Genomic DNA, 12,687 nt, shown 5'->3' with positions numbered 1-12,687 from the left:
GAAATGGGTTCTTCAGCCCTCCAACTCCACACCAGTCCTGCTCACCCGACTCACACAAGATCCAGATCTTTTCATGTCCTGTCTATTCAAGAACCTGTTGAAATGTAGTGATTGTATCTGAGTCCACCACATCAACCCTCAGCCACTCTCTGTAAAAATAAGCAGCTTTTCCCCTCAAATCCCCTTTAAAACTCCTTCCTCTTACCTTTACCCCAATGCCCTCTTGTATTTAATAATTCTGGCAATCTTTTAATGTTATATACCTCCACCATGCTTCTCTCAGCCTACAGAACTCCAGGGACTACAAGCCCCACAATTACCACTTCCCCACATTGTTAAAGACCTGCACTCCAGTCAGCATTCTGGCCCTGAACTTCCCCTGCACTCCCTCCAGCACATCCAGAACCACAACTTTGTCCTGACTTAACCTCTGTGGAGACGTCTTCATGTCTACCCTTTCAAATTTCTGCACAGCCTTCATCCCTTTCCTCAGTTCACTCTGCTTCCTTTAGTCTGAAATTTTTAAAAAAACAAAGCCTGTTTTATTAATTTTCCCCAACAAGTTAGAATCAAAATAAATGACAGTTGGGAAATTGAGACCAAAAAATTGCTACTCTAAACTGCAGCTTTTTACAAGCCTCGAAGAAACACAGAAGTAAGAACTAGAACGCCCATCCACATATATCACAGAAACATACTTTTAACATTAATTTTTTTTAAAAAAAAAGCATAAATTGCTCGAAACTCATCTGTGGAAGGGGAAGGAAATAGTGTTATCCTAAAATATTATCTGTTTTCTTCCAACAGATACAGCCTGACCTGTTGAATATTTCCACCTCTTACTTCAGATTTGCAACATCTGCAGTTCTTTTGATTTTCATCTAACACTGATGCTCCCTTGACACTATGTAAAGCAGAGTGTAAATAGTCGAAGTGTTTTCATTCATGAAATTAAATGTGAGACAGATACTTAACACAGCACAGGTGCTGTTAACACTAATGTATTAAAACAACAATTCCACTCAATATTCAGGGACTGCTCATTTAGATGTTACTAATCCCTTCAATGAGTGTACACACATGCCTTGTAGGTCAGCAAAATGTGGTAGAGATTCCTCGAGAAAGGGCCTCTGCCCGAAACCTCAACTGTTTGTTCATTTCCACAGATGCTGCCTGACCTGCTGACCTGTGTGTGTCGCTTTGGGAGGATCAGTTCAATGGAGAATCGCAATGGCACGGCCTCGCAGCACCAGAAACCCGAGTTCCGGCCTGACTCCGGAGCTGCCCGGATGGAGTTTGACCATTCTCCCTGTGATGGTGTGGTTTCCCTCCCAATGCTCTGGTTTCCTTCCACATCCCAGAGAGAGCAGCTGGCAGGTTAACTGGCCACTGTGAGTGGTGGAATCTGAGGGGAGTTGTTGGGAAGTTGGGGAGGGAAAAGCACCTTTAACATTCATGAATGCTGGATGAGCAGCACAGACTCAAGCCCTTTGGCCCACGTTCCCTTGCTCTGTGGACACAGGAGACAGCAAAATCTGAAGCAAAGAACAAACTCCTGGAGGAACTCTGCAGGTTGAGCAGCATCTGTAGAGGGGAAGAGGCAATGTGCATTTTGGGACAAGACCCTACATTGTTGCTTGAACATCTATGACTGTGACTCCACGGAATTTTGTTGCTGCTGGAAAGTAAACACATTCTAGGAGGGAAGATCCTGAATGTGGACCTCAGATGAATGATACATTCTCATCACAGACTGAATTGGGTTTCCTCTGAACAATCAGGCAAACACTGCAGAATTGAAAGACCACCAATAACACCAGTTGATACATCTCACATCACTGGTGGAACTTATGCAGTCAAGCAAATTGCTTAGAAAATGCAATGCACTCTTGAGAGCTGTGCACTCTCAAGAGAATTTGAGTTTCCTTGTTCTTGCTCTTTGATTGATTCTACCACAGCTCGTCACTTGCTGACATTCCAATTCAAAAGGTTCAGGTGGGACGTCAGCAGGCATTTTCTGTCAATGGCAATACAACCAAGATTAATGGAGATACAGAGATTGAAGATATTGGAATCTGGAACAACAGAAGAAACTCAGTAGGTCTAGCAGCATCAGTGGAGAGATCAATGTTTTGAGTTAAAACCTTCATCCACACTTTCAATGATAGCTGGAATGCCATCTGAGTCGGGAAGCCCAGCTGAGCGTTCTCACCAGTGTATTGGGTGTCAAAAGCAGCTTCAGCAATCCCAAATATTCCCAGCCAAGGCCTGGCAAACTTCCCCCAATGGATCAATTGGCTTCAACTGCAGCAAGGAATTGTCACTGTGATCTGATTTATGGAAATGTGAGAAACATTCCATGCTGAGTAAGGTAACATTCATAATGATGACTTCAGCTTGAAGAGTTCTTAGAAAGCTGCACAGGCACACACACAGAATATAACTCATCGATAATTTTCAGAAAGCACCAAACGATCATCTACCATTTTCATTAACAATTAAAGATGGAGTGAGGGGAAAATTTCAGTGAAGGAAAAACATATCACCTTTCACGCAGGTAAACTAAAATCCATCCTCTGCAGGTGAAAACCCACACCTGAAACCACCACGGTGGGCTTCACAGCTGAACAGGTGACAAGACAGCTGAAATGTCTCCACCCAAGCAAGGCTGCAGGCCCGGACGGTGTCAGCCCCAGGGTGCTCAAATCCTGTGGCCCCCCAGCAATGTGGAGTACTTTACTATGTCTTCAACCTGAGTCTCAGGAGGGTTCCTGTGCTGTGGAAGACGTTCTGCCTCATTCCTGTACCGAAGACAACGTGCCCCAGTGGCTCCAATGACTACAGACCGGTGGCATTGACCTCCCACATCATGAAGACCCTGGAGAGACTTGTTCTAGAGCAGCTCCAGCCTATGGTTAGGCCACACTTAGACCCCCTCCAGTTCGCCTATCAGCCCCGACTAGGAGTTGAGGATGCCATCGTCTACCTGCTGAACCGTGTCTACACCCACCTGGACAAGCCGGCGAGCACTGTGAGGGTCATGTTTTTTGACTTCTCCAGTGCGTTCAACACCATCCGCCCTGCTCTGCTGGGTGAGAAGCTGACAGTAATGCAGGTGGATGCTTCCCTGGTGTCATGGATTATTGATTACCTGACTGGCAGACCACAGTACATGCGCTTGCAACACTGTGTGTCAGGCAGAGTGGTCAGCAGCACTGGGGCTCCACAGGGGACTGTCCTGTCTCCCTTTCTCTTCACCATCTACACCTCAGACTTCAACTACTGCACAGAGTCTTGCCATCTTCAGAAGTTTTCTGATGACTCCGCCATAGTTAGATGCATCAGCAAGGGAGATGAGGCTGAGTACAGGGCTACGGTGGGAAACTTTGTCACATGGTGCGAGCAGAATCATCTGCAGCTTAATGTGAAAAAGACTAAGGAGCTGGTGGTGGACCTGAAGAGGGCTAAGGCACTGGTGACCCCTGTTTCCATCCAAGGGGTCAGTGTGGACATGGTGGAGGATTACAAATACGTTTGTACCTGGGGATATGAATTGACAATAAACTGGACTGGTCAAAGAACACTGAGGCTGTCTACAAGAAGGGTCAGTGCCGTCTCCATTTCCTGAGGAGACTGAGGTCCTTTAACATCTGCTGGACGATGCTGAGGATGTTCTACGAGGCTGTGGTGGCCAGTGCTATCATGTTTGCTGTTGTGTGCTGGGGCAGCAGGCTGAGGGTATCAGACACCAACAGAATCAACAAACTCATTTGTAAAGCCAGTGATGTTGTAGGGGTGGAACTGGACTCTCTGACGGTGGTGTCTGAAAAGAGGATGCTGTCCAAGTTGCATGCCATCTTGGACAATGACTCCCATCCACTCCATAACGTACTGGTTAGGCACAGGAGTACATTCAGCCAGAGACTCATTCCACCGAGATGTAACACTGAGCGTCATAGGAAGTCATTCCTGCCTGTGGCCATCAAACTTTACAACTCCTCCCTCGGAGTGTCAGACACCCTGAGCCAATAGGCTGGTCCTGGACTTATTTCCACTTGGCATGATTAACATATTATTATTTAATTATTTATGGTTTTATATTGCTATATTTCTACACTATTCTTGGTTGGCGCAGCTGTAACAAAACCCAATTTCCCTCGAGATCAATAAAGTATGTCTGTCTGTCTGTAAATATACAACTGCATTAAAAGCAGCTACCTTCCTCTCCTGTCTTTGTTTAGATGCCAGATGCAGCCATTAATGCAGAGAGAGTGATACCATGATTTTGATGCAGTGTGCTTAGCTTCTGAGTGTGGTCCTTGACAACAGTGATCTAACCCCAGAGATATAATGGTTCTTACATTGCACAGTCCAGCACTTCTTGTCCTCTATAAGCATTTACTCTTCACCCATCAGCAAGATACCCCTCTTGTATTGCTATCTGCTGCCCTTGAGTGAGCATTTCAGAGAAGGGACTGCTACCAACCCTTAACATTTATCCAATTCTCTAAGCCACAAAATTGTCGATGTCTTCAAACTATAACACTAGGATGAGCAAAAATGTGTTCATTTTTCCAAATTTACAGTTTATACCCGTTCATGGTTATAAATTAAGCCTTTCTTTATCTAACCAATATTCTTGACCTCCTCCCTGAGCTCAAGAAAAATACTTACAGTTCCTGCATTGCTGAAGCTTGCTGATGAATTTAGCTTTTCCTTTAGGAGCCAAACAAAACCTTTCCTTGATCTTCCCCATCAAATTCTTCAGAGAATAGAATCAACAGGATTCTCAGATCCAGGTCTAGCATCACTCAAATACTACTTCGCAACTTAATCACCTCTTTAATTCTTGAGCGACTGAGGTTCTGAACCAAGTTTCTGAAGAATTTATAGCAGGAAAGGTTCAGTGAACAGCTTTCTTGTTGTGGTACAATGCAGTGGATTTAGTAATGTTTTCTCAGCCAGGGTTTAATTTAAACATGGAAGGGGAGAGAAAACTCCCACAGTAAACCACAGAGTTCCCATGCTGCTGTAGGACCTTCACTGTGTAGAATTTCTCCCTGTGACATTTACCCCCATTGACAACTTGCTTTCCTCTCATAAATTAGATACAGAATTGGGCTGGGAAGTTGCAGTGGGACATGAAGAGTGAGAGGGGAGAGTAAAGCTGCAAACAGAGGCATGTATTTATAATCAGAGGGACAAGTTATTAACTAGTTAAATTAGAGAGAGCTGAAACTTACTTGCAGGATCACCCAATTAGCATGGATCTTATTCTTCATGAGTGGAATGTGACAGGTCTGTTATGCACTCGCTCTATGCTCTATTGAAATCTCCAGCCCCAATCACTATGACTTCTTGATTTACATGGAACGATAACAAACTTACAACAGAGAAACAGGTAGGTGACTCTACTCATGCTCTTACCACTTGCATCAACAAAAAAAAAACAATTCCATCCCCTTTCACATAGATAGCTTCCCATTAAATACATCCACGCTATCCTCTCAGTTTTTCCTCATTGTAGTAAGTTCTACATTCTTTACCAGGAGAGCAATATGAAAGTTTCTCCTCAATTCAACTTGAAACATTAACTCCAATTCTCTTCCCACAGATGCAGCCTGACCAGCTGTGTATTTCCATCACTTTGTTTTATTTCAGATCTCCAAAAACTGCAATTTGCCCACCTTCTCCCCAATTTCTTATTGATCCCAATGACTAGTTTAATAGTAACGGCTCCCGGTTATTATACTTTCTCCCACAAACACCAATCATCTATATAGGGTGACCTTGTTATGCAGAAGATGTAGAATCTGGTTATGTCCCTTAGCATGGACATCTTTTCTCCAAATTCTCTGAACCTCCAAATTTCTCCAAGTTCTTTCTAACTTCCATTTCAACAAATCATTCTGTAAAATCATCCAACAGAATACGCATAAACCATATTTTTCTTTGATAAATCTTTCCCGAAAGCTTTAAACTTTCAGTTGACAAGTTAAGTTGAATACTTTACCCCTTGTTTAAGAATGCTATCACAGTCTCCCACCAACTTTCCAAATATAAAGGTGTTGATTGAAGCTTGGCTGGCTGTTGACGGCTGCAAAGTTGACTCTAAGAAGAACAGGAAATTACAATCACGTTATATTGCAGTGAAGGCCGGAGATTCCAAAGCAAAATGCACGCTGACACCTTTATTTTTAACTGTAAAGACATTCACAAAATCAAAGTAGAGAGCCTTTGCAATTCCCACTCCAGATAAAAATATAAACCTGCTTTATGCAGATCACAGAAAAATTCTGGAGGATCTCAGAAAGCCAGGCTGCACCTATGGAGGGGAATAAGCATAACTCAGTCGAGTTTCGGACAGTAAATGGAGACTGGACAGAAGTTTATAAATGAGATAGATATAGTAGACTGCTGGTATATTTTTCCCAGGGTTGAAATATCTAATACTAGATGGCATGCATTTAAAATGAAAGGGGGAAAGTTCAAAGTAGATGGGCAGGACAAGTTTTGTAAACAGTGAGAGTGGTGGGAGCCTGGAACACAATGCCAGGAGTGGTGATGGAGGCAAATGCGGTAGCGACGTTTCAGGGCCCGTAGGCACACATGAGTGTGCAGAGAACGGAGGAGTATAGACAGAATGGATTAGTGAAGACATTCAACAACTAGTTTAATTAACTTGGCACAAGATCGTAGGACAAAGAGTTTGTTCCTGTGCTCTACTGTTCTATGGTCTGTTTAACCATTTTCCTTAATAAGGAACCCAATGCTACAGGCAGTAGTCCTGACCTAATGGATACCTATATAAGTGAAGCATAATCTCACTATGTTTGCAACTACATTACTGTCTCATCATTTGATCGTTCTTTTACTTTTCCTGCCAAAAATAATAATTTCTCATTTTCCACAATTTTCCTGTCCAAATAAATTTCATCTGACACCTTCCCTATAAAATTTCTTTTAAACTTCTTACAATGTTTCTATCATTTTGAAGAAAAAGCATTTTATTTACTCCAATGACCTCATCACGAATTTTAACACCTCCCAAGGAATTTTTCCTTAACCTTTACTTGGAAGAGCAGCCTCACTTTTTCCAGTCATTACTGTTTTCCCTGGTTCCATTCTAATACATTTCTAAACTCCTCCAAAGCTATAGCACTCTCATTGATATGATACACAGCATTGAATTCAATACTCCAGCTGATATGTAACTGATGACTTGGCAAGATTTAGTATATATTGCTGTTTTGTTTTACTATAAGCAGTTGGCACTGTTTGGCTATTTACTGAAATTTGAGGTTCAAATTTAGACCTGGCACAGATGCCGAGTATTCACAGCCATAGCTTTAGATTTATTTTGATCAGGGTAATGGGAGCTGGCACAGGCCTGGTGGTGTGAATTGCCACCTTTTGTATGCAAGTGATGTGAAAATTGCTGTTGCAGTTAGTAAACTACCAATCAGATGGGAAGCTGGACAGGGCAGTCATAAATGGAATTTAATCCCAACAATGGTGAGATGAAGCATTTTAGGAAGCAACACATCATTGTCTTCCCCAGGGAGGGGGTACTAAAAACTGAGTACATACAGTAGGTTTAAGATCAGGGGCGAGAGATTTAAAAGGGACATCAGAGGCAGCTGCTTCACACAGAGTGATGCATATCTGGAAAGGGCTGCCAGAAATAGCAGTGGAAGCAGCTGTGGCTAGGAGAGGTGTAGAGGGCTTTGGGGCAAAATGTAAACATAATGGATTCAGATGGTTAGGAGAGATATAGAGGGCTTTGGGGCAAATGTAAACATCGGATTCACTGGGCAACAAGGTCAGCATGAATGAGTTGGGCCGAAAGGCCTGATCCCATGCTGTATGACTCCACGCCTCTATAATGTACACTAGTATTAAAGCAACAGTTAGCAAAACTCAAACAGAATAGTTTGTTGTACTACCCTCCCCATCAAAATAGACAGCACAGATTCCAGTGATGTTTATTAGGATAAAGACTGCCAAATACAACCCATCCAAGCCTAGTCAGAGATCGTCTCCTTCCAATGATTTCAAACAGGGAGCATAGGGTTAGCTTCCCAGACTGCAGCTCAGCTCTCAACCGCCAATCCACCTCAAATCTGCACCAATGTTTCACTTCAAAATGAGCTAAATAGTAACTGATTAACATATTTCTCCTTCAACATTATCACAGCATCAATAATTTCACATGAATTCAGCAAATTGATGTGCAAAGCCATTACATGGCGAGGTGTGGAATTTGGAGTTCAAGGCCAAAACAGTGTCCAAGAAGTTTCTCATCCTTCCCACGAGCGTGTGGGTTTCCTCTAGGTGCTCTGGTTTCCATCCACAGTCCAAAGACGTAGGTTAATTGCTCATTGTAAATTGTCCTGGGGTCCTAGGGTTAAATAGTGTTGCTGGACAGTGCAGTACATCGAGCAGGAAGGGCTGTTCTAAGTACCTCTATTTATTTACCTCTAAGTAAATAAATTATCCTCCCATGGATAAACACTAGCCCGTAAAAACACTTCACATCTACAGGCTGCCAGGGTTTAAGGCAGTGATTTAACCTGCAAAGTATTTAGTTTACAAGTTAGTCAATACTTTTAGGATCTATTTTAACCTAACTGGCTAGCATGTGAGATAATTAATACAAATGTAAAAATACAAATCAGAATGGAGTTACAAGCCAGTACTATGACAATAATTACTAAAAATTAGTTATAGAAGGCAAAAGTCAAAGACAAAGTAAGTTTTCTTTAATCAAAGTATGTACAATATATGTTACCACATATTACCTTGTGTAATTTTCTTGCAGGCATTTACAGGAAAATGAATAAATGCAATAGAATTTATGAAAAACTATACATAAAGACTAAAAATAATCAAAGTGCAAATGAAGACAAATTGTGCAAATAAACTAATAAAATACTGAGAAGATGAGTTGTAAAGGAGTCCCTGTAAGCGAGTCTGTAGGTTCTGGAATCAGTTCAGGGTTGTGGTGAGTGAAGTTTTCCACACCGGTTCAGGAGAATGATGGTTATAGGGTAATTACTGTTCCTCTCCTGGTGGTGTGGGACTTAAGGCTTCTGCACCTCCTGTACAATGGTAGTAGCAAGAAGGCGGCATGGATTGGATGGAGAAGGGAGCTTTGACTCTGGGTGCTGCTTTCTTATGGAAGTGCTCCTTGTAGGTGTAGCCAACAGTGCAGGCTTTTTCATTCTTGGGCACTGGTATTCCCATAACAGGCCCTGACCAATCAGCCAGGATAAACTCCACTGTGCACCAATACAGGTTTGTCAAGCTTTTGGGTGACATGCCAAATCTACACAAACTTCTAAGAAAATAGAGGCACTATTGTGTCTTCTTTGTATCCCAGGACAGATCCAAGAAACTTAAAGTTACTGACTCTCCATCTCTGATCCCTTAATGAGGACTGGTTCTCGGACCTCCAGCTTCTTCCTGCTGTCATCGATAATCAGCTTTTTGTTTTGTTGATGTTGAGTAAGAGGACGTTGTGGTACCATTCAAACACATTTTCAATCCCTCGCCTATAAATGGATTTGTCGCTACCTTTGATTTGGCCAGCAACAATGGTGTCGTCAACTTTGAATAAATACAGCATTGGAGCTGTACTTTCCACACAATCATAGGAATAAAGTGAATGAAGCAGGGGTAAGTACACAGCCTTGTGTTGCACTTGTGCAAATGGTGAACGTGGAGGAGATGTTGTTGCCAATCAGTACTGACTGGGATCTGCAAGTGAGGAATTTGAGGATCCAGTTGCATAGAGAGGTATTGAGGCCCAGGTCTTGGAGCTTGCTGATGAGTTTCAAGGGCACTAAGGTGTTGAATGCTGAGCTATAGTCAATGAAGAGCAGCTTGATGCTTGTATCATCACAGTCCAGATGTTCCAGAGTTGAATAAAGGACCAATGAAATGCATCTGCTGATGATCTGGCAGGACTCCAGATTTGCAATCCTAAGTCAGTGGCTCAAACAAAAAAAAACCTGCTGCTGGACACAACTGTATTTTCCCTGAACAGCTATTGTGAACAGTTTTGAAAGACAAGTCATGTTACACAGGAGACAACACAATACACCTAATCACAGAAATCCCAGTTCCAAGGCCAGCCTGAACCAATGGAGAGGCTGAGTACTGTGTACATTGTTAACATGATCTCTAACTGAACGAGCCAGAGTTTTAGTGAAATATTCTCCACTTTGAGAATGAGTTGAATTGGCAACTACAACAAACAGACAAAGACAGACGGTCTTCCCTGATGATTAGATCAAAGGGGCAAAACTGATCAAATGAGGTAACCAGATGAGATTCTGGTTCAACAGAGACCACTAGAAAGTAGGATCAGGAGTAGGCCATCAGGCTTTTCAAGTCCTTCAAGTGCGTCCCACTATTTCCAATCTCCTCCACATATGCTGATTCGTCATCACCTTTGATTCGGCCTACGACTGTAACGTTGTCAGTGAACTTGAATATGGCATTGGAGCTGTGCAAAGCCACACAGATATAAATGCAATGTGAGGGGAGCAGGGGGCTAAGCACACAGACCTGTGGTGCACCTGTGCCGAAGGAGAACAAGGCAATATGTTGTTGCCAATCCGAACTGACTGGGTACTTAGCGGGCTCCGCTACAGGCACAAACGCCCAAGCACAGAGGACGTGTTCAGGAGCTGCTGCTTCAAGAAGATGGCATCCTGCCCTCTTGTTGTTACAACTATCAGGGAGGAAGTACAGGAGTCTGAAATCCCATACTCAACTATTTAGGAATATCATCTTCCCCTCTGCCTTCAGATTTCCGAACAGTCCATGAACCCATGATCACCACCTTACTATTCCTTTCGTTTTGCCACCTTTATGTAATTTACAGATTTTTAATGTCTGCATTGTGCTACTGCTGCAAACCAACTCATTTCATGTCATATATCAGTGATAATAAATCTGATTCTGACAACCCTTTTTATTCTGGGAATTTACTTGTGGAGTCTCCTTTGTTTCTGCCTCTAATGTTACTATTTTTTTAAGGAGGTGAATTTAGATAACTGTGTACAGTACTCCAGGCAAGGCCTCACCAGCACAGCTGCAAGTACATCTGCCTATTTTAAAAGCTTTGCATGGAAGACAAAATTGCCATTTGCCCTCTTAACGACTTGTTGGGCCTGTCTGCTTTTACTTAAATTATATTTTGTAATTCATGAACAAAAACACCCTGAACACTCTACACTTCTTTCACTGTCAGTCTCTCTCTCTATTTAACTAATAATTTGCCCATTTGATTTTTCTTACTAAAGTTCATGTCTTCATACTTCTAAATTCCAGGGGCACACTAAAATGATAAGACTATTCTTTTGATTAATGTCATCATGTGATCAAGGCTGGCAGGAAAATTGATAAAGGTAGACTAGCATCACTTGTGTGACCCAGTAGAACCAAATAACTTTTATTTTGAATAGAAAGAACGGAAAATTCTTCCATGCAGCATAAGATATAAAAGCCTAACAGCTCATATACAAGGCTCAGTGACTGCTTTTACACTGCTATTTGTAAGACTATTAAATGGTTCCCTAGGACAATAATTTATACTCTTGACCACACAATCTACCGCCTTATAATCTTGTACCTTTTTGTTTACTCACAATGCACTTTCTCTGTAGCTGTTACACTTTATTCTGCATTATTATTCTTTACCTTGTTCCTCCTCAATAGTCTGTATCATGTTCTGATCTGTATGAACAGTATCAAGACAAGCTTTTCACTGTATCTCGGTAAATGTGACAACAATAAACCAATTCCAAGAAAGAAAACAGAGGAAAAGTACTTGCTACCCTTTTTGCCAGTGTTGCCTATAAATCTGTTCTAATAATTATCGATTTGATCATTAAAGTTTCAGCCATTATGAGTTTCAAGGTAGTGTATTGGAATTCCAACAGACTGTTGTATATTATTTTGAAAGCAGCTTCCCTTCACGTCTTCTCCAGTCATCTCTGCTGCCCCACGTCATGGTGCCGAGTGTGGAGCTGAGATGTCTATTTTCCACACTTTATTTTCTCTTATTAAACCCATGTAATGGTCACAAAATGTTAACTTGCATGCATAGTCACATGGTATGGACAGATTGGAAGAATGAAAGCAGTGAAGGAAGAAAGGTCAAAGAGACACAAGACAGATGAAATTCATGCAGAACAGTACACAGACAGACCTTGATTGAACAAATTGAGGAACTGTTCAATATAGCCAGTGCAATATTAAACAGGGCTTCATAAAAATACAAGCATAACAGAGCCAAGGAATTACCCTAATCATTTATAAACATCTGTTCAGTCCAAGACACACATTCTGGACATATTTTAAAATAGACAGACTGAAATAGTTGCAGTGGTGAGATTTAGTGTTAAAGTCTTCTTGAGAACCTGTGACTGCATCCTCAGCAATTTTACAGTACAGTTTCCTGAAATCGGGGGTTTAAATTGAGTAGATAAAGAGAAATGAGTTCCAGAGGCCGAAGGATTAGCAACCGGAGGGCACAGACAAAATTTTTGGCAAAAGCAGAGGGAAGAAATGAAGCAAAACATTTGTGGAACAAGTGGCTCGGATCTCCACTAGTCCATGTGATGGAGTGTGAATATAGATCACTAGCAAACTTCGGGATGGAGGGTCATACATATC

The 12,687-nt window shown here is 42.0% G+C and overlaps 1 protein-coding gene across 2 annotated transcripts in view; it reads right to left on the bottom strand.

Annotated features, from left to right (window-relative positions):
• pot1 (protection of telomeres 1 homolog) overlaps window positions 1-12,687 on the bottom strand; it is a 381,260-nt gene that overhangs the window by 267,295 nt on the left and 101,278 nt on the right. For both annotated transcript variants that reach the window (XM_073059088.1, XM_073059086.1), the window contains exon 4: window positions 6,014-6,111. In XM_073059088.1, coding sequence (XP_072915189.1) covers window positions 6,014-6,111 — 98 coding nt within the window. The remainder of the gene's footprint in view (window positions 1-6,013; window positions 6,112-12,687) is intronic.

The sequence above is a fragment of the Hemitrygon akajei genome, chromosome 10 (assembly GCF_048418815.1).
Source record: "Hemitrygon akajei chromosome 10, sHemAka1.3, whole genome shotgun sequence".
Lineage (NCBI taxonomy): Eukaryota > Metazoa > Chordata > Chondrichthyes > Myliobatiformes > Dasyatidae > Hemitrygon > Hemitrygon akajei.
The sequence above is the reverse complement of the archived record's forward strand: the minus strand, read 5'-3'. Positions and strand labels throughout refer to the sequence as shown.